Below are 22,821 nucleotides of genomic sequence, written 5' to 3'. Positions count from 1 at the left end.
TGCATCCATATGTTGGTGCCCCAGACCTTCCTGGATCCTAGCAATGCTCCCTCAGGTTTTTTGTTTCTTAGTGAGTAGAACTATACTTCAAAAGAAAAACATTGCAAGATGGGAGGTTTTTTTTTGCAGAAAGGACTGGTGGAGTCTTTTCTGCAATAAAACAAGCTTACAGTATAAAAAAGATGCAAACAGGCAGATATGTTGAGCTGTACAAGCACATGGCACTCTGGATTTGCAGCACTGGGTCCCAGGTTCAAATCTTGGCGAGGGCTGAGATGGAGTTTGCATGTTCTTCCCGTTTGCTTGGGTTTACAACATTTTGGCCTGGCCAATTAAGATGGTTGAAAACCCTTCACCCACAAAGCTGCTGGCATTAAAAACGAAACACAGAGAGATGAGTGTTCCTAAAAGGAGTTTGAAGTATGAATGTATTTAAGTATGAATGCATTTTTGTATGAAGACACAGATATCTGACTTTTCCATGTGTTTCAGGTCATGAAGTATTAAAGCCAGAGAGTCAGCATGACACCCCAACATCTAAGCAATACAAGGTTCCACAATTCCCCCAGGATTTAATTTGCACAAAGAAACCTTTCAATGAAACAAAATCCCCTCTAGATGGCAGTATATCACTTCCAACCTAAAAACTGGCCAAGCCTTTATTATATGGTAGATTCTCGGATTATCCATCAGAAACTGCTGATTATATAATGCGAGTTTTTTAAGTAGGTTACCTGCATACAGTAAGAAAATGGTTTCCTGCAAGGGGGGTCGCAGTGTCGAACCGCAGCGGGTCGGGTGTTTGAAGAACAGCCACCTGGGAGGAAAAGAAATATCAATCTATACAATTATTGAGTCACTTTATTCCTGCTTCTCCTTTTCAAGGCTCTCAAGTCTGGCTGAGTTATTGTTCCCTTTTCCCTTTCCATCTCTGAGGGGTCTTGTTGGAGTGGAGATGGCGAAATCGATAAACCCTCTATTATACAGCGTATTATACATTTTTAGGGAATATTGGGCTTCCGCCGTGATAATCATACTTCTAACATAGAAAAGCTTTAAAGAAGGGCTTCAGTAAATAATTCACTTTTATTTTTTTCCCCTCTAATGGTCATAAAATATTTTTTTTCCAGTTTGAACAATGTAATCCACCTTTACTTTCCCAATTAAAAGATAAACACCAGATACAAAATACCAAAATTAGTTCAGCTTTGTACTGATTAACAAATCATTAAATGTGCTTTTATATACAGTGTAAATTCCTAAATCTGACTTGGTATCCAGCACCAGGAATCAAGCAGTTGTGTTGCAGTGCAAAGAAGTATGCAAAAAAAAAGGAATTGGTGACAGAAAGATGGGCTTAATATTGTGCTGCTTCTCCTGTCACAGTCCAGTCTGTGGCTGGGGGAGGGACAAGACCTGTAAGTGTCACTGCTAATGGGGCTGGAACATTGTCCATCTCAAGACAAGTAACACACTATTACTATATTTTGAAGTTTCAGTGGGTAACCAGTTAACTACTTATAAACAAATAGGTGGTATATGGTGGGGCCTTAAAGGAAGAAGGGACCACAGCAGGGTAATTGCTAGATTGTGGACCCCACTGTATGTTCCGAGGGTCTTCCACAGGTTGGTGACACAATGCAGCCATATAGCGAGAGTTTTTGTGTGTTGCCTTATGAAAGGTTTCACAGAGAATTCCTCTTTATTTGTTTTCCAGCTGCGTATTTCTTTGCTTGGCTGCAGTTGCGCAGTAATATATTCATCTGCTATAACTTGCATATGATGGGTATTAAAGCATAAACAAGCTGGAAATAAAATTTGGATATAAAGACCATCAAACCCCGCTGACTGTCAAGGCAAAGCTCTGATGGAATTGATTACTGCATTGCCATTACCATAATTAAAGTTAAGCTGTCACGGAGCTGCACAAAGGATCCTGCCGTCCCCACATATATACCATATAAGTAATACAGTGCTTGCTTTTAGTACTTCACAGGTATGACAGGTTTACTTAAATCATTCCAAATGTCAAACTCTGCCCACTTACAGTCACACAGCAACAGAAAATCTTGTTCCGGTTGACAGGAAATTTTCCGATAAATTTTTAGACATCATTATTCCGACCATTTTCTGATCTTTGGTTTGTAGGAAGTCTATGGTTCGCATTGTATGGACAGATCTCACGGCTGATTCAAGCCAACCTGTCAGGCTTTGTATGTTTTTAAAAGTGAGCGTTCCCCATGTAGTGACTGCTATTACCTTCATCAACCAGAAAAAGCTTCCTCTTATTCTGGGCACATTGCCACTAAGTGCTTCGGCTTTTTCAGCTTTAAATAAATTTGTCAGAGAAATGGACAAACCAAGAACACAGGAAATTCACGAGAAGAGGTTCCTTTTTGTGAAAAGCATATGTTAACATGATCAGCTTATCCAGAGATATAAGCAACTGAAATTATTTGCAAATCAGATTTTCCTGTAAAAGTCAAGCTTGGCACCACCTACTTTTACTTCCCAAACCTTTTGATTGGTCATTGTGTATCTCCATAAAAGGACCAATGGGCGAGGTGGGATAAAATGGTAGAAAAGGTAAAGTAAATGTAAACACAATAACTTAAATATCACAGAGCAGTGTTTGGAAACCAGGGTTCCTGTAGAGGTTGCTAGGGGTTCCTCAAGCAAAGTGCAGTTTGTGCCTCTCAGGTGATTTACTATTGACGTCAATGGAGGAAATAACCAGCAGTGGTTCCCTGTGCAGTACTGACTTAGGGTTCCTCTGCTGAACTGATAATCCCTGGTAGTGGATGGGAATATAGGGCCATCATGCAGTGGCACATTTTGCACTTCCTATGCCCAAGCAGTGTCTCTCAAACAGGGTTCTATGGAACCCTAGGGTTCCTCCACAGGTGTCCAGGGTTCCTTAAGTAATGAGCAGTTTGTGAATCTCAAATCAATTTAACTGACACCACTGATCTTCTGAGCTATCTGTAATGGTGGAATTCTTCCTACTAACCAGCAGTGTTAGAGCCATTCTATCCACTGGACATTTTACTAATGTACTGTGAACTATGGAGATTTTTTTTGTTGTCAGAGGTTCCCCCTGTGTTAAAAAGACTGGGAAAGGCTGTTGTAGGTTTACCATGAAAAAGTCATTTTCAACATTAAAAATTTGGTGGCTTTCTTTAGACTTCGAAAGATAGTTGTGCACTTCCAATCTTGTAATAATAAGTTAGTTGTCCCTTTTCTGTTCCCTGATGTCCAGTAAGACATCCTTTGATGAGTTTAGTGAGGAGGGACTTGTGGACCTTTGGGATGAACCTGAACACAATTTGCCAGCAAGGTCTTATCATCCGACAGGTGCTTAAAAAACAAATCTTCTGTTGATTGAATGGCCACATGTTTTCAGTCACTTCAAAATCTTTTAGGTTTCCAAGAAGAGTGGAGGCTGCTACAGCCCAAAAAAAGGTGGGAACTCCATATTCGTGCCAATGGATTTAGAATGGTCTTACAAGCTCGTATAGGTGTAGTGCTCAGGCATCCACAAACCTTTGATTATATAATGTATGCCAGCTGGAAAAAAATAAATCAATGGCTGTTGATTGGAACCAATCAACTGTGAAAGGGCAGAATAAAGTTTTGGTTCCCACCTGTAACATTTATTCCATCAGATCGCTGACACCAAACCGTCCTCTTATTATCCTTCCAGGCGCTCATTTTCCACAAGTATCGGAAACATTTGCCTCCTGCAGGTAAGCACACAAACAGCACCAGTTAAATAATCGCATTATTCCTTGGTGTATTAAACTCATTATACTCACAGCCTGCTTTAGCCAAGACAGAATCTCTGCTGTAGGCAGCTAATTACATGTAATAGATGAGATTGGCACATTTAGCCTCATGTGCTGTATCGCTGAAGCTGTTGCATGAGTGGGAAAAGTGGGCAAAGAATATTGTGATTTTTCTGGAAACAAAATCTGCTTAACCACACTTATAATGAGGAAACATCTTCCCGGAATTATTAATGGTAACTGAGTTACGACAGCGGAGTGAGATAAATCTCTTCCAGTAGTTATTAGATGTGAAATTCACACCGCCAAGTTACGAATTTCAGCTTGGTGTGATCCTGCCAAATGAGTCTGGGTTAAAAATTAATTGTTTCTGGCATTGTCTTATATCTGTATGTTTTTTGTTTTGCCCAGAACATGTTTAAGGAGCAGAGCATTTGCAAATGAACCCTCATTGAATTTAGTTTGCTTTAGCACTGTGTATCCAAAATAAGTGACTTTTTGTGCCATTTAAACTTTTCTCACTGTTTTTCATCTTTTGATATATCTCAAGACTAATATTCCCCTCAACCTGGTTGTGACCACTTCCAGTGTACTTTCACTTCCACATGCACTCCAGTGATGGCTGCATGGCATTTCTTAAGATAGGTTTCCGGATGGTGACATTAGTGAATTATGGTGTGTAATGTCTGATGGCCAGTTTTACACCAAATTGTGGGTGATATGGTGTCTGTGCAAGACAATTGGTAAACATATCGGCAAGCAAGCCATGGCATTGTTTGCAAGTCAGCGTGTCAGACCTGCAGGTTGATTTTTACCACTACACTTGTTGGGGTCCTCCTCTCCCCCCCCCTTGCAGCTTGGTCAATGGGTGAGGGGTAGGACACATTCTTATATCCCAATTTTTTGGTGCCATATTTTGTTATATGAAAAACAGAAACATCATTGTCATCTTGTAATAGTAACTGTCTAATCAAGAACCTTCTTGGCAAGCTCAACAGATTATATATTCATATAATAAGGATTTGGCTATATACAGTATATATATTGAGAATAACATCAATTCAATGGAAATACATGAAAATATAAAAATAGCTCATAAAAAGCAAATATCACAAAACCAGGTTTGCTAAAAACATTCACCTTCAATCCACAGATTTCCTTAAAAGTCCTTTTATGCTGCTAGATATCTTTGGTCTAATGGAGTTCAGCTTTAACATATTCAAGCATATATAAGATTTTAGTGATTGGAGGTATGTATTTTTAACAGTTTCTAGGTATGTTAGCACAATAATTAATTCTCCAGACAGAAAACCTCTGGGGACCTTGGCTCTGTCCACAAACAGCATCTCACACTTCCAGATCTTCTCTTGTTCTTCTCTACTTCCCTGGAACTCCCTTCTGCATGCTAATAAGCTTCTGCGGACCCATCAGCTCTTTAATCATACCATCAAAGCCCATCTTTTCAGAGAGGCATTCAATCATGATCTATACTGCTTGTCTCTCACCAGCTTGCTTCATATGTTCTGCAAATGCTAGAAAAATATGGTCACCTGATCCACTGCACTTCTCTATCCCTTTATGTTATGGATGTAACTTTCAGTAAAATATTCTTGGTATAGATGGTGTATGTGTCTGCTTTGTATAGCAATTTGGGGGACATAAAACTGTTTATTTTAAACCTACCAATATCCACATTATAGTCAAAAAAAATTTTTGCTATTATTGCTATTATAATCATTGCGATTTTGGCACATTTGTTATTTGAAGATAATTGGAGTGCTTTTAAATTTAACTGGACTTTTTGTAATATAGGAAGAGTGCAGGTATCATTTTCATTCAGGTATCATCAGTGAGTATTTGTACTGTGCAGCTGAGTGTCAATCTTTAACAAGTAAAGGTTATGTGCTTTTGGGCATTAAAGAGAACCTGCTGCTTTGCTCTGCTTTGGGCACAGCACAGGTGTTTGGTAAGTATTTATTCTGAATCATGTCTGCATAATGTGTAATAAAATGATCACTTGTTGTCATCATTAGAAGCCCATGTGTCAGGGGCACTACACAGGAGTATGATTAAGAGACAGGAGTGTTGCCACTCTCTAACAACTAACAATATAACAGGGACTGATTGAACAAGGACCATCATGGACCTTCCCCAGGTATTTTGTAATTAAAATGCAAAAGGGAAAACATGTATTACCTTGTTAAAACTTCCAGAAAAACTTTATAGACTGTGTTTACATATATGGTCTACCTGCTAGGTGTACAAAAAGAGACCTGCTAAGTGTAACCTGCATTTTACATGCAATGCCCCTTAAAAAACAAAAGAAAGCAATAACCTGTACAGGGCCGAGTCTCAATGACTGGCTTTGGACAATCCTCCTGATTCTCCAGGGACTGCACAATGAAAGTTTTTGACCGCGTCTGGAGTCCGACTGTTTCAAAACTGCGACCATCAATGCATGTGACCTCACAGGAACTCCACTGTGACCATTCAGCAAGATGACAGTCACCTGGAAGAGCAAATACATAACATACAGGACTAAGAATATTAGTGTAAGTATAAATTACTGTTTGCTCTAGCTGATGATCAGTTGAGCAAAGACCTGAACACTGGTTATATGAATGCTGCATTGCAAGGATTTTATAAAAATGTGAGTTGGCACATGATATGGTAAAGAGTTTGTAGACAACTGACCAATAAATATTCCAATCAAAAACAATTTTGAATATGCGATTGTCCCTATGTTTGTGGCATTACCTCTCTGTGAAAAGTCCTTTCACAAAATCATGGAGTACCTCTGGGGTAAATCATGCACATTTAGCCAAAAGGGTTTGTAAAATTTAAAGTACTGATGATGGCCAAGAAGAGCTGGCTACCTTTTCAATCTATCGAAAAGGTGTTTAGTATGTTGAGGTCAGAGATTTGGAATGGCCAGTTGAGTTCCACTAATCTCATCAAACCATTTCCCTATGGAGCCAGTTATGTATGCAGGGCTACAGTCAAGTTGGAGGGAAAAAAGCTTTTCTCAAAAAGTACCAACAAGTTTGGAAGCACCCAATTATCATAAACACATTTATATGTTGTAGCAATATCAGTGTTCAATGGATTCCAGGTTGCTTTGCTTTTGCTACTCATCCACCAGGGTGCAAGAACACTGTACACACAAGAATTTCTCATCTCCCCCCACCCCCCAACTTGTCATGAGACTAGCAATAAATATAACAGCAGCACGGTGGCTTAGAGGTAAGCACTTTGGCCTTTGCAGCGCTAGGTCACAGGTTTGAATCTTGGCCAGGGCGCTATCTGCACAGAATGCAGCTTTGGTTTTTTCCATCATCCCAAAAACATGCAGTTAGGGTAATTGGCTTCCACCAAAAAATTACTGTGATAAAGGTGTATGACTATGGTAGGGACAATAGATTGGGAGTCCTTTTGAGGGACAGCTAGTGACATGACTATGGACTTTGAAAAGCGCTGCATAAAACGTTGGTGCTATATGAATACTAGTTAATAATAATAATAATAAAAAAACAAATCCCCATGATATCTTTACCTGGACATGGTACATAGCAGGGCAGAGTTAGTGGACTTTCCTCTCCAGGTAACAGGCCGCAGAACTTGGGGTCCAGTTGCTTCTCTGCACCAGAGGTGGAACTATCATGGACTACACATGTGAGGTTACGGGACTTCAGACCTTCTCCACACTGACCATTCTATGAAGAAACAAAAAAAAAACATAAAATTCACAACCCCACCTATTAAGGTTCCTTTGAAGTGGATCTGTAGGTGCTTGAGAAGACAATAGTGGATAGTACCTTGGTAAGTGTAGTCACACCATCACCCAATAGGTTATAAATAATACACCTAATATTTACTCTTCCCTAGCGTTACCAAAAACTATGTATAGTGAGTACAAAACATTCCATTTAGGAATGGTCCTACACAGGTGATGGAAGTTTGGAATAAGTTTGGAACATATGAGGTCAGATGAGCATCATCTACCTACCATAGCTGGTCCCTAGTAAATCAGAGTACTTCTTCCTCATTTCATTACATACACCCTATCTGACACATTGCAATGGGTCAGATTTATTAAAGCTCTCCAAGACTGGAGAGGATAGACTATCATGGGAAAACCTGGGTGATCCAGCAAGCCTAGAATGGATCTGGTCCAGGATTAAAAGATTTTCTTATTGATATCAAATGCTTTTTGAAAAACATTTGCTGGATCACCCAGGTTCTCCCATGATAATCTATCTTCTCCATTCTTGGAAAGCTTTAATAAATCTGGCCCAATGTAGTAAAGCAATATAAAAGCATATTCCAGGTACTTGCAATTTATTTCTTTTTAAAAATCTGAAGGCCCATTTTAAATTCTTTTATTCATTCATTTAATAAAATCCCACTCATGTAGAACTTACTCTCAAACCATTGTATCTCCATTTTTATATAATGAATTTGCTGCCTGCATACAATATTCCACGTGTGTACGTGACAATAAAACAGACGCTCCAGCAAGCAAAAATGCACGTAGTGGTGAAAGCCCACTTAAATCCCCCCGCTTTGGTATTTTCATGAGCGAGGCATTTACCTTTCCATCCGCTGCATAATATAGTCCTTTCACGGTTTTCTTGAGATGTAAAACGTCAACACCATTTACTATTAAAATTCTGACAAGTGTCAAATAAAGTGTGGAAAGAATGAAAAGTTTACTGAAAAAAGTTCCAAGAAAGCAACAATTCATTATTTGTGAAGAGGTGAGGGCATTCTGGGGAAATCTGGGGTTACGGAAATTTATTTTCTACAAATACAGATATAATGAGCGAGGGAGGCAGCCGGAGTGGACACACAAGAGGAAGAACAAAACCATTAAAATGATTCTGCTTGTAAAAATAGAACCATTCAGCAGCTAATGAGATGCACAGAACTGTTATTTTTAGCAAGGCTCATTATTTCAGTATGATCACTCAGACAAACCGCAGAACTATCACATATGAAATCTTCATTTTAAGGGAAATGGAGCATACAGTGGAGTTTTGCTGGCTAAAACCGAAAATCTGCAGGGAGCAATAGGAAATATCTCAATTGCATGATTGCTTCTAATATATTGCAGAGGACTGAATATTGTGTGCTTTAAAAAGAAAAACCTGTAAAGTAATTATCTGATATTGAAGCTATAAAAATAATTATTGGAGACCATGCTGAATTGTTTCTTAAAGTGACCATGTCCCAATTTTGTGTTTATTACTCCAGTACTCACAGTGCTGAGCACTATTTTGATTGCCAGAGGCACTTCATTTAATTCAGTTTGGTAACCAACACTTCTTGCAGGGTTGATCTCCTGGAATTCCTACAGGTCTCATTGATCCATCCATCTGACCTTATGTAACTATCCCACTTTTGAAGTGATGTAATTTCAGCAAGAAAAACCAGTGGTAGCTGCAGGTGTCATTTTCTTTTAATTTCCACCAAATTAACAGTATCTAGGCACTCTTTTACCATGACAGTATATATAGTTATATATACGCAGTGTGAGATCTAAGGTGTGAGATTTGGCTCTTTGCTGGAGAGAAAACTGTACCTGATGGCCTGCAGTGCAAGGATCCCCCTGCTTCTGCTTTATTTGATCCATAATCTGTACTTTCTTCACCTCTCCTGCTGCTAATAAACACTCCCTCATTAGTCAACAGATCAATGGTCTTCAGGGGAGAAGGTCTAAAGTGTGAAGAACAAGCTGTTCTGCTCTGTTTGGTGACTAGTCATTTGCGCTCTACCTGCCATTTTTGAAAACAGATTCCACAGATCAGGTTCTCTTTAGAAATGCAGGCTCTCAAAAAAGTCAACTTTATGGTTAGGAATGAATCAGCATTCTGTCTATTGCACTTTCTGACCTCTGTTCAGGCTGGGCCACTTTAATTGCACTCTGTATGCCTCCTTCATCGAAGATAAAACACAAGGCAGCTGTGCCCACCAAAAAGGGCGGAAGGGGATCCTCTAAGCAATCCTAGGTTCCTGTGAAAAACCCCCTTTGCCCTGTATAAGCCTTGATGGTGTCACTACAACCATCACAGCAGGGTGCTGCCTATCAGATTCCTCTCTGAAATAAAGGCCCACCCATGAGGTCCTGGATCCACTGATTTTTTAAGCATCCATTTTTTTTTCAGATTAGCTACAAGTTTTAAATGAGGAGGATAGCTGCTGAACCTGAATCTCAATTCACAACATGAGTATTGTGTTGAGCTCATGCTGACATTGCGCTAGTGCTACAATACATGCTGCATCCCTAACACTCTTGCAGGAACTATCTTCTGAATTTCCAGTGCAGTACTAACATTGGAAGATGAGATGAATAATTTTTTACAGTATGCATTTATAGACTTTTTTTATGGTGGCAGAGATTTGGCTGGAAATCAAATAGAAGGTCATGCAGAGCATTGCAAAGTGTTATAGTGCATTGAATTTCTGCATAAGAATACATCCTGCCCTATATTTTTAGCACACAACAGCGCAGCATGTTGGTTTAAACTGAAACTATATGACATATGGCATATATCCTTGTTCTTCTGTTGGGATTGTATTGGTTATCTTTGCTGCAGGTGTCAATAGACCCTAAAAAAACCACAACATATATACATAAGTGGGTTAATTTTAAATTCCATTTAGTTCAATCTTAAAACCAGCCAATGCTTTTAAGGTAAATACATGTTTCTAAAAACACTTTCCGTTTTTACATTTGAGCACACATAAATATAACCCAAAGTGTTTTCAATTTGCTGTATGTTTAACCATTTTTCTGGACTTATTTCCATGACTGCAAGTGAAGTCTATTGAAATTTATTCTAAACACATCCCAAAAAATATTTAAGTCATCAAATGGCATGCTGTCAGCCAGATTATGTTCTCTATATGACTATACAGATCAATGCATATATAGGAAGAAAAATGGATTTGTACTAAAGCAGATTTAAAGAGGCAAGACACATTGTGGTGCTGTTCATTTTGCACACTAAGGCACAACACAGTAAGGCAATGCAGCTCCAACACAAAGAATCACAATTTCCTAGAGAACAAATGTGCAGCATTGCAATGCATGGTGGTACACTGTGTCTAAGAAAATGCATTTCTGTGTATCAAAAAACACTGAACACACAGAAAACCTATGTGTCAATTTTTAACTGGTTTGTATCTCAGTGGATCACCTCCTTTGGAGACTAAGGCTGAATTTACACTGCCAGTGAGATTGCAGTGCATTTATCCCTTCCTCACGCCAGGAATCTCTGCCTTTCGGAAAGATCCTACTCCAGCAGACCCACAACCCCAATGAATAGGGCTGGCAGAGAGCACTTACTGCCCATACTGTCTACATGTGTTCACTCCAGCATCAATTACTGCATTGGATTGGCTTCCAAAAAGTGACTTTGGTGGACCATTGGTGTATGAAAAATGTGTCAGCAGTCCATGTTACAGGAAGACAATGCTAAAGCAAATTGCGGGATGACAACTGTTGTCATACCTGAACAAGAATCATCATGAAAGAATCATCAACAATTATTTTATTTAAATCTGCAGGTAAAAATTTTGAAATGATGATTAAATTTAGAATTTTACTTAGGTAAAGATTGCATTCAAGGAAAAATGAAAAAAGATTGGAAACCATTTTTTGCATGCAGTTGAAGCCGATGGTGGCAGAGATCCTAAAAGCGACATATTGCTTTTGGCTGCACGGTTGTTGGTTGAATATTTGTACTGCAACTTTAGGCTCCCCACTATGCAGATCTGGTTGCCCAAAGTGAGGTTAGCCTTTTCTGGCTGTACAGAAGAGGATTGCCATGTGCCCAGGAACAGAAAACCACACAGTTTCACACAGGGGGTGTAGAACAGTCCTTACTGTATCAGGATTTCAAAGCAAAAACTGTTTTGTTAATGCTAATTATATATCTGTTATTTTTTTTTTTGCCCATAGTTTAATTTTAAGCCTTGTGGCTACTATCATACTCACTGCTCATGGCTACAAGCATATACATTGCTGAGGCCCATGGCTACAAGCATACGCATTGCAGAGGACATAGAAGCCATGACGCCTACAACTTCGTATGGTTTTAAAGTTACAAAAAGCTAAGAAGAGGAGCAACCTGCAAAAATCACAAAATAATTGCCTGCATGAAGAACACAGATGCTGCCCTGGTAAATGAATTTTATGAAGACTCCTCAATTTTTAATTTTAAAAATTAAATCTGGACATTGACATAATTTTCTTTTTCTGGCCTTTGATCTAAAATTGGGTTTGCCATCATTAAAATAGTTTTTAGTGGTAAGCTGCCCACCGTGGGTGACAATGTGGACTGCAGAATGCCGTGCTGCATTGCAGCTATTCAGACAAGCACTTTGTCTATGTGATTCTCACAAAGCTGTCTGGGAAAACGACAATCAGTATTTGTTTGTAATAAGAAAGCTGGAACAGGCAAATCCAGGGCTTCTTTTCAGCTCTTATTATTCTCAAATACAGCCATTCTGCATTCTTCAAACACCAGCTGGGCACTGCTGCAGATGAGCTGAGTACCCCTCACCTCTAGAGGCAAGCTGTAGGTGGCAGCAAAGAGTCACAGATTCCCTACACCCATTGTTTGCAAAGCATCTCATATTTAAAAAAGTTCCCAATGGAATAAATAGTGGTCTTTACATGTTTTTTTATCTATTATCAAAGAAACTTTAGTTGTAAAGTATGACATACTGCATATTATTATTGTGTATTCCATTTTTAGGAGAACAATCAGGTCCCTTCCACATTTTTTTTACTATCCCCTTACCATCTATTATAAAATAGTAAAAACTGTTTATGGACCTCAATAGCTGTAGGTTGGTTTTTCACAGCTAAGGAGATTACTCATTTAGTGACTCCTTATTGAATGGCTCAGTGCTAGGTTTAAATCAGGCAAAAAGGACCAGAAATCACTATCTCTTTAAATTATTGTTTTTAGTAAAACATAAATCATGCTTATATTGGATGTAAAGCAAGCCTGTAAACATAAAAAATAAATTGAGTTTATTAAAAAAAAATTATAGTTTCTAAATATTTAACCAGTTCCTGGTCACTCTTGTTCAGCCATTGGATGGCCACCTATGATATTATTAGTTTTTCGATCAGATGGATATTTTACTGACCAATTGGGAAGCTTGACAGATGGAAGGGTGTACAAATAATTCTGGGCTATGAGAAGCACTGCCTGCATTCTTCTTGGTAGCCTGTGTACAACTGACTAAGCCAGGTGGCGTGTACTCTGGTTTCCTACTGGTCATTTTAGCAACCCGAATGCCTGGTCTGAGAACGAAAAAAAAAATTGCCAACCACGATGATTCTTTGTGCCATTTGGATTATTGTGCGTAACAATATCTATTGCCTAGTGCCATCTTCTAGATCAGTGTTTATCAACCAGGGTTCCTTCAGAGGTTGCTAGGACTTCCTTGAGCAATGAACAATTTTCACTGCCCAGGTCAGACTAAGTGACACCAGCGATCTTTTTGGCTATCTGTAAGGGTGACATTGTTCCCACTGACCACCAATGTAAGAGGAATTCTCACTGATTGCCACACTAATATACTGTGAGCTGTAGATATAGTGATTAATGCAGGAGTTCCTTGAAGACAAAAAGGTTATTTCAAGGGTTCCCCCCATGTTAAAAATGTCAAGCACCCTGGGTGGAGTACAGTGCTATTCAACAGTAAACTGTTCAGTAAAAGGATGTATTGTGTTGGTTGGATTTGGCACCTCCGTGTTGGATGGACTTGGGAAGCATGGCATCCAATAATTCTGCACTATATTAGGAAAAGCTGAGTGTCCTCCACAGCCTGGATCATGGAGAAAGACGAGGTGTGAGCTGGCTGCCAGGGAGAGAGGAGTGAAGTAGGTAAAAGTACTATTTGCATCACCCGCAGGCATAAATTAATATTTAAGTCTTGCAGTGTGGGGTAATGTCAACTGCAAGGGAAAACTTTTACTAAACCTGAAATTCAGCTTTAAGCAAGGACTCCTACCCCTGCATGTAACACTGGAAGTAACTACAGTGGACCTCAGTTCCAGTTCATTTGATTGCAGAACAATCTCACTAATAACTATTTTGTGCTGGGTTGGGCTGGGGACCTAGGCCCTACCAGAATAAATAGTTTTGCATGGCACAGAGGAAACGGGCCTACCAGAGGACAGGGTGGGTAACTTGTGACCCCTATATGGGACAAAAAATGAATTTGTCACGGTGTGACAGTCAGGATATTGGACCCTCTGTGTCACCAGCCCGCTTGGCAGAGATGTGTACAGACAGGGTGGAGAGTCTAACACACCAGCCTCTGGCTTCACCAGCAAACACTGCAAGGGCTGATAATCTTTAGAAGGTTGTGCCCAGCTTGGAGTCTTTGCAAACACAGGGCCTGGTAACTGCTGACTGGGTAAGACCAAAGGGTAGTACAGGAGAGTGAGGGAGAAGCAAAGTCAGACGAGCAAGAAGTCAGAGCAGGCAGCAATCAGAAGTAGTCTGACAAAGCTGGGGTCGGTATGCCAAAGAATTAGGAAATGCATTCAGGAACCTGGAAACAGAGCCTAGGAGAACTTGTTCAGGCAACATCATGTTGTTTTATAGGGAAGGTCATGTGACCAGCAGGTAACAGAACACACCATTAGAGGGGGTGCTGGAGCAGAGGCAGCTCAGGTGGATTTCACATTTCTGCTGGGAGTTGGAGTTAGTCTGTGAAATATTCTGGCCCTCATTCCTGAACAGAGCTGGCTGGAAAGGAGTGAAAGAGAGGTATTACAGACGAGGGCACAGATCCCCTGGTTTTGTGGTAATCTGTGACAGAAGTTAGGGGAGTTTTTTTCTAGTTCCCTGGTGAATAAATTCAACTTTGATTTTGTATTTGTGATTTGCTATTTTACATAAATAAATTCAACAAAATTGGAATAAAACTGCTGTTGATGATAGAATGTATTGGGCACCCTGAAGAGAATCTGTAAAAGACCAATCAATCACCTAAAAGGGCATTTTTTATATTTTCAATGATGTGATTGCAGGATGCCATGTTGCGTTCACACCAAGAAAGCAAACACACAGTATAATTGCATTAATCAAAGCAACCAATCAGATTCCAGCTATCATTCTAATGGCATGAACAATTCAACATGATTGTTTGACAATAGGAACAAATTGCCCTGTTTCTTACGTCAGCCCCAATAAGTCCTAACCCCCCCCCCTTAAATGTAACCAAACATTCTTCAATGCAAAATATACAACTTATGAGAAAGAAAATAAAAACAGCAAACTTTAACTCCCTGCAGTGTAGAAAAATGTGGGAAAAGTGAAGGGAATTATTGTATCTTTACTGTGTCAAATGTACCTTATATCTAAATGGTAGTATCTGTGGTGCATGTAGAACAAGTTCCTTCTCCCACTGAGTGTTAAGCTAAGTATATAATCTGCAGTAAATGGTAAATGTATTCTGGTTGGCAGTCCCCGCTGCTTCCAGTGCATTGTACAGGATGTACAGATTGCGAAAATGCCAGAGTAAATCACATCATTAAAAGGAAAAAAATATATTATCTTGTTCTGACAAACATGAGTTGCAGCTGTAAGATTTAGGAAACTAAAAAACTGAAAGCTATTTAGATGCCAGAATGTAGAAAATAGTACGGAAAGTTTAGTGATTTTCAGTCCATGATCAAAGCCTCATAAACCCTGTGCTTAAGGTCCCCGCTTCAGTTCATTTGTGCAATGTGTGAATCTTTAGTGGCCAAGCTGTATTTAAAGGGTATCTCTATCTTTTTGAAAAAAAAAATGATAGATTTTGATATATATATATATATATATATATATATTATTGTATATATATATATGTCAAAATATGTCTATTAAATCATGAGATTATGTTTCTATATAACAAAGCGGCGAGAACTGATTATGAGCACTTGCCATGAATGTTTAAACTTCTCCTAACACAGGACAAACACCGGCACTCTACCGTTTATTTGCTGTCAGTCACTGTTTAATGCAGTTATGTTTCCCGTCATCATAAAAGGTTTAAAAGTTGAGCAACATGTCAATTTAAATTTTTAGAAAAATTTCACATCAGAAAAAAAAGGATGCCATAAAGGTTTGTGCTACCCTTCTGCAGCAACTTGAGGTGGAGCCGAACCTTTTTCATAAAGTCATCAATTGGTGCCGAAACTCAGGTCTTCCAGTATCATCCTGAAACAAAACCAATGCACTGGAAACACCTTCATCACCAAGAATTAAAAGGTCCAAATTCAAAGCCCTGCTCGTCATGTTTTGTGACATGAAAGGCATAACTTTGGTAGAATGGGTTCCTGAAGGCACAACGGTGACCCAACATTTTTATAAGGAAGTTCTGACAAAGCTGAGAGAAGGAGTCAGGAAAAGACGGCAGAAGTGTGGGTAAATGGTTTCATTCTTCATCAGGACAATGCTCCTTCTCACACATGATGTGACCGACAAACATCCTCCATATTCACCAGATTTGGCAACTTTTTTCTTAAATGAAATTAGTGATTAAAGGAACACACTTTGAGTCAATGGATGCAGTAAAGAAAAAAACATCAGATATCTTGAAACAGCTGAAACTGTTCTGCTCCACCCCTTCCACCAGACTGCAGATTGTGGGTGCCTAACAGTTCATAAAGATGACCTTTCTACTTCAATCTGTTGGTAAATAATAATTACTGAAGCTTGAAAAAATCAATTATCTTCCTGTATGGAAGAATGGTGCACCAAACTCCCCCAATAATGTATTTTTTCTGCTCGTAACTAACTGCTTTTCCCAACTGTTCTCTATTATAACACAACATCAGGAAATGATTATATGAATATAATAGGAAGACTCCTACTCAGCTACAGGCAGAGGAAAGCGCCAATAAAAATGGCAGCCAATAGGATTTTACTATTATGGTTGCTAAAAGCACAGCAATATATATAAAAGACCATGTCAAATATTTTTCTCACTCCAAAAGTGAAGTTGGACTTTAAATATCAGCTCTGATTTCAGCAAAATTATTTTTTTAATTTCTCTGACAAAGATGTTTTCATCTCTAAATATAACATAATTATAATTCTGTCTTCATTAGTAGGATTGCTACTATTAAGATTAGCTGATATCCTATAGCGGACACCCACATAGCTCGGTCTGTGCCCAGAGTGGTGGGAGGTGTTATGTGATAGTGCCCACCCTCAGGACATCATCATCATCATCATGAATGTTACACAAAATTCCGGAATGTTCTTACCAAATAAATAGAGCCCAGGGTTAACATATTTCTTATTTTTTAAAAAGAGATTCAATCTGCACCTCTGACCCATGCTGCAACGTAACACTGAAACAAAAAATCTATTTTATATAAAAAACAGTTTTACTTACAATAAAGACTCCACTACCATATAATTAGTAAAGAAAATAATAGGTATATATTTTATACCTATATGCTATGTTCAGGTTCTTTATACAGGTTCGCTTTTTAGAATAATTTGTACTCAAACATGAGAACAAATTGTCGTTCCCCAGATCCTTGAAATGTCTTGTTGGTGACCATTAGGATAGTTTGGTCTTTTTAGTGAGACATTCTGGGACTCCGAAGAATAGTCAATTGATAGGTTATTCCAAGATAACTGAAAGTAGTGTTTTCTATGATTCTTCGCAATATGCAGTTTAATATGCAGTTTGTGCAACTTTCTAAGTGAATGACTTAATGGACCTAATTTAATAAAGCTATCAAAGACTGGAGATGATGGACTATCCTCAGTTTACTTGGGTGTTCAAGCAAACTTGTAATGGATCTGGTCCAGCACTGATAACATTTGCTAAGAAATAACTTTAAAGAAGATCACCCAGGTTCACTGATGAAAGTGTATCTTTTCGAGCCTTGAAAAGCTTAACAAATCAGGTGCAATAAGTCAGATGTTTATATTTGGGGTTTTATGGATGGCATTTTTCCAGAAGTTTAATTTAAATAAGCTTTCAATATGGCAAAGTTGGATCCTTTATACCTTAAAAAAGGTCCCCATGCGTGTAACTCTTTTGCTTTTCTATCTCTACTCTTTTACTTTGTAACTTTCTAAATAAACTTTTACTTATCTTATCATAATAAAATACAATACAACTAAAATAAATTAAAACCTAAATATACCTCTCTCCCCAAACAAAACCCAAAAAAGGAAGCTTGCAGCGAGCAGCTAAAAGTAACCACTAAAAGTAAAATTTCCTGACAATATCTCTGTGCATTTTGTTTTTTTTTCCCAGCTTCCAATACAACGACACTAGTGCTGCCCAGTGCTCCTGCTACTGAGGGGCCAAAGTTTTTTAAAAGCCCCCTAGACCTTCTATAGTTGCTGGTTATAGTTCAAAATGCAATGCTTTATTGTTTAAAAACAATTCTCTCAATTGAATCTGCACAAAATTGTAAAAATCTGCAGGTTTTTCCTGCAATCAATGGTAGCAATAAACCAGAACCCACTCGTCAAAAGGAATCATAGAACTGTAAAGAGGATTCACCAAACTTTTTGCAAATGGGGTGAAGGCATAATCCTGGATCAGTGACATTCAGATTGGAGCAAGGAGTCAGAAGTGTGGCTCACCACTGTACATAAGTGAGAGTTGTAGTATGAGAATTAATAATAATTAAAATATTAAAAAATGAAAATTGCAGTGAAAGAATTGATGATTAAAAAAAAAATAGTTGGGCTAATCATGACAAGAATTGGAGCAAGTATAGGACTAACTTTTGGACATAGTCTCAATATGCCAAGGGAAGCAAATTGTGCGTCACATTTAAAAATGTACCAGCCCAATAAAATCAAAATAAAAATCAGTTTTTACTGCACTCCCAAATTGTAATCTAAATATATTTTAATAGTGGCTAGTGTTTGCCAACATCATTCCACCCATGCTTAACCCATCATCCCACTCATGATTAACCCATCATTCCACCCACGCGTAAAATCCCAAACCATCAAGAACCAGCTCTTAGTACAGGATCCACAAGACTAATACCAAATTAAATTCAGATACTTACACTGTATGCATTCAAAAAAAACAAAAACTATTTTTAACTGGAATTAAATAGGAGACACGGTCACTTCAGGTGGTTATCTCCAGGCTAGAGAGACACAAAAACATTTCCTCCCAACACTAAAGAGATTTTCTTAGTCCGTGAAACATTATGAAAGCCGGCTAAGTGATAAAGACTTCACACAGGCTGACCTCTTGCTCTCCATAACGGGAGTAAAGAAGCAATAAAATGATGGAGGGCATGGTTAATGGAGACTCGTGGCAGAGAGAGCATACTGTTTACTCCTCGCTACCTGTACCGCACTCATAAACCCGACACCTCTATATATAGAGCGTTCTGTTTCCACCTTCTGTGCACAAACTGTATCATCATCTGTCGGGCTGATAGAAAGACCCATAAACATGTATATTTTCATTGGCTCCAAATACACTGCAATATTTTACTACAAAATAAAGAAAGAAATTTGCAAGGTTTAGGATTTCTTGGCTAAAATGCGTTTTGCAAAGCCCTGTAGGTTGTTTCCTGACTGTGACGGTGGAGCTGCTGTTCTGAACAGACTTATGAACATACTTCTGCAATAAGTATGAATGCTGCCCCTAAATAGGATTGATATAGTGCCAACATATTACGTAGCACAGATTTTTAGGATTTCTTCTGCTGTTTGAATGCTGCCCCCAAATTGGCAATTTATATAGAAAACCTCCAGAATGTCAAAACTAGGGATGAGTGAGAATGCCTTTGGCATTCTCTCAAACATTTCCTCGAACTTCTGATGGGTCCGCAAAATTTCGGCGAACCGATTTCGCTGACCCATCGGAACTTCCAGGAAATCATTACAGGAGGATTCCCAGGGCTGCATTAATTCATGCAGCCACAGGAATCCTCCTGTGTGCGATCCCCGGGCACTAGAAGTAAATTAACCTCTAGTGCCCGGGGATCGCAGTGGATTCCCAGGGCTGCATTCAATAATGCACTAGAGGTTAAATGGGGACAAGTCTCCTCATTCAAAACCTCTAGTGCTCTCTGAGGAAAGGAAAATCCTGATGACGCTTGAGCCAATCAGAGAGCACCAGAGGTTTTAAATGGGGAGATTTGTCCCCATTTAACGTCTAGTGCCAGGGATTGCAGACTGAGCTGATCAATGAATGCAGCCATATGAGATGCCCGACCAGTGTTATCATGCTTTAAAGATGGGCAGCACAATGGCTTAGAGGTTAGTACTCTGCCCTTTGCAGTGCTATGTCCCAGGTTTTCCTGCAGGTACACCAGTTTCCTTCCACATTCCAAAAACATACAGTTAGGTTAATTGGCTTCCCCCCAAAATTGACCTTGGATTGTATTAAAGACTTATGACTATGGTAGGGACATTAGATTGTGAGTCCCTTTGAGGCACAGTTAGTGACATTACTATGGACTTTGTACAGTGCTGTGTAATATGTCGGTGCCTAATAAATACTGTGTATTAAGAATAATAATATTAAATCTACTATACATTTTTCTTGGTATTGAAGCCTATGTAAGGTCCTTTGTCAGACTTCCTCTGAGCAAATCAATCAAATCAGAGGGCCTAGACCTTCTTACCCTATTCAAAATATTTCAGCTCTTTCTTTCTGTTGTTCTAAAAAAAGTCTGCTGTAAAAGACCAGAAACAATCAGACTACACACACAGCTGAATAAGCCAGAGAAGGCCTAGATCGCTCATTTCTAAGATAAAATAGGAAAGGCCAAAATCATTTATATTTTTCCATTTCTGCATTTAATCCTAGGTGAGGGATCCCACAATGATGTGGGTTGTATGTGTCTTTTGTGGTTTGGTTGCAGATTTGTGGAGCTATTTGCTTTGGAATTCATAATACCTTATGTTCATTTCTTATCACTATGGAATAGATCGTTTTATTTGGCCCTCTTTTATTAGCTTTCATTTGGCTAACATTTCACATGTCACAAGGAAGTGTTAAGCTGGAACTGGCCTATTTCTTTGTCCGTTATGCCTTCAGCACTATTATGATCATCATTATCATTGCTGATGTTCCTCTTCCTTTACATGTTCAGTCTCACACTATTTGTAATGTAGAACTGTCAATTCACAGCTGTGTAGAGTACAACAACCGTGTCTAATAAGGCCACACAACGAGCAATGATGAATTGCATTACTCTCCAACAGTGACAATTATATCTTTAACTAGTCTTCTTCCAGTTTTAGAACCTTTGGCCATATTGATTGATCAGACTAGAAAAATGCAATTCGGGTGTACCTATGTGAGAATTCATTCATTCCAGCACTGAGGAGTGCAGGGTCGGTTTTTACTTTTGGCTCCCCTAGGCCAGACAGCTTGTGCTGCCCCTCCAAAACTAATAATAGCTTTTGACAATGACAGACACAAAACACACCATGGATTTTTTTTTTTTTTTGTGAAAAAAAAAGCAAGAGGGGTGATAGAGGGAGAAAGATCAAGAGAGGTCATAAAGGACAAGGAGAAAGACCAGGAGTGGGCATATAGGACAAGGAGAAAGACCAGGAGTGGGCATAGAGGACAAGGAGAAAGACCAGGAGTGGGCATACAGGAGTGGGCATAGAGGACAAGGAGAAAGACCAGGAGTGGGCATAGAGGACAAGGAGAAAGACCAGGAGTGGGCATAGAGGACAAGGAGAAAGAACAGTAGTGGGCATAGAGGACAAGGAGAAAGACGAGGAGAGGGCATAGAGGGAAGGAGAAAGACCAGGAGAAGGCAAAGAGGGGAGGAGAAAGACCAGGAGTGGGCATAGAGGGGAGGGAGAAAGACCAGGAGAGGGCATAGAGGGGAGAAAAAAGACCAGGAGTGGGCATGGATGACAAGAAGAAAGACCAGAAGAGGGCATAGAGGGGAGGGAGAAAGATCAGGAGAGGACACAGGGTGCAGGGAGAAAGACCACCAGAGGGCATAGAGAAAGAGAGAGAGAAAGATATAGAGGAACAGGAGGAAAACAAATAGAGGAAGAAAGACAGATGGAGGGAAAGGGACGGAGGGAAGGAAAGGGGAGATGGAGGGAGGGAAAGAGGGGGAAATAGATAGATGGAGAGAGAGTGAGAGGAGGGATGTAAGTGCAAAAGAGAGGTGGGGGGGAGAAGAGAGAGGGGGGGAAAGAAAGAGCGGAAAATAGAAAAAGGGTAAAGAGAGGGAGACAGAAAGAAGGAAGACAGGAAGGGAGGGAATGAGGTAAGAGAGAGGGAATGAGGAGGAGGGAGAGGGGAGAGAGAGATTGATTGAAAGAGGACAAAATAAGACAAGGCAGTGAGAGAGGAGAGAGGGTGAGGAAGAGGGAGACAAATAGAGGGGACAAAAGGGGAGAGGAAAAATGGAATGGAGAGGGAAGAGTGATACATTCAATACAAATGTCACCCTGCACAGATTTCTGCACTGTATGTGACCTCAGTATAATCACTTTCATTTGTGCTTTCTGTTACTGCAGACCCAGTTAGCCACCAGAAGCAAATTCCATTTCCACATAGTGATGTTGTAATACCCCCTGCTAGTGGTCATGGTACCCTAGACCAGCAGTCGCCAACCAGTGGTCCATGGTCAGAGAAAATTTTGGTGGTCCGCAGCTCTGGCACATTGTGAGAAATTTGTAGTGTTCAGTGAAATCAGAGTGCCCAATTTCAGTACAGCGGAAGAGCCGGTACCACTGTGCAAGACTAAAAAGAATACTGGAATTTAGTTTTTAACAGGTAAATACTGAATAAATGAAAACCTGGAAAGAAAAAAATACAATCAGTGGAGAGAAAGTTTTTGTTTTTGCAGCTTACATAAACTCAATTTGATTTTAGTTGAGTTGACCCTATATTTATATAATAAAGTTCATAAAGATATTAGATTTTCTGAGCTCCATTGATGCAGAGATGTGAACAGTGAACATGTACTTTATCAAGCGCTATGGAATGTGTCTGCACTTCATTAACATGATAAATAAAACGACCTGGAAAACATACAACA

The 22,821-nt window shown here is 39.3% G+C and overlaps 1 protein-coding gene across 1 annotated transcript in view; it reads right to left on the bottom strand.

Moving 5' to 3' along the window:
- Positions 1-22,821, bottom strand: part of THSD7B (thrombospondin type 1 domain containing 7B) — a 313,336-nt gene that overhangs the window by 5,549 nt on the left and 284,966 nt on the right. Inside the window, 4 exon segments of the mRNA XM_072418113.1 lie at positions 735-817; positions 3,645-3,740; positions 6,121-6,294; positions 7,339-7,498. Of these exon segments, the coding sequence (XP_072274214.1) occupies positions 735-817; positions 3,645-3,740; positions 6,121-6,294; positions 7,339-7,498 (513 nt within the window).

This window comes from Pyxicephalus adspersus, chromosome 7, assembly GCF_032062135.1.
Source record: "Pyxicephalus adspersus chromosome 7, UCB_Pads_2.0, whole genome shotgun sequence".
Classification (NCBI taxonomy): domain Eukaryota; kingdom Metazoa; phylum Chordata; class Amphibia; order Anura; family Pyxicephalidae; genus Pyxicephalus; species Pyxicephalus adspersus.
This window is presented reverse-complemented; position numbering and strand designations above follow the sequence as displayed.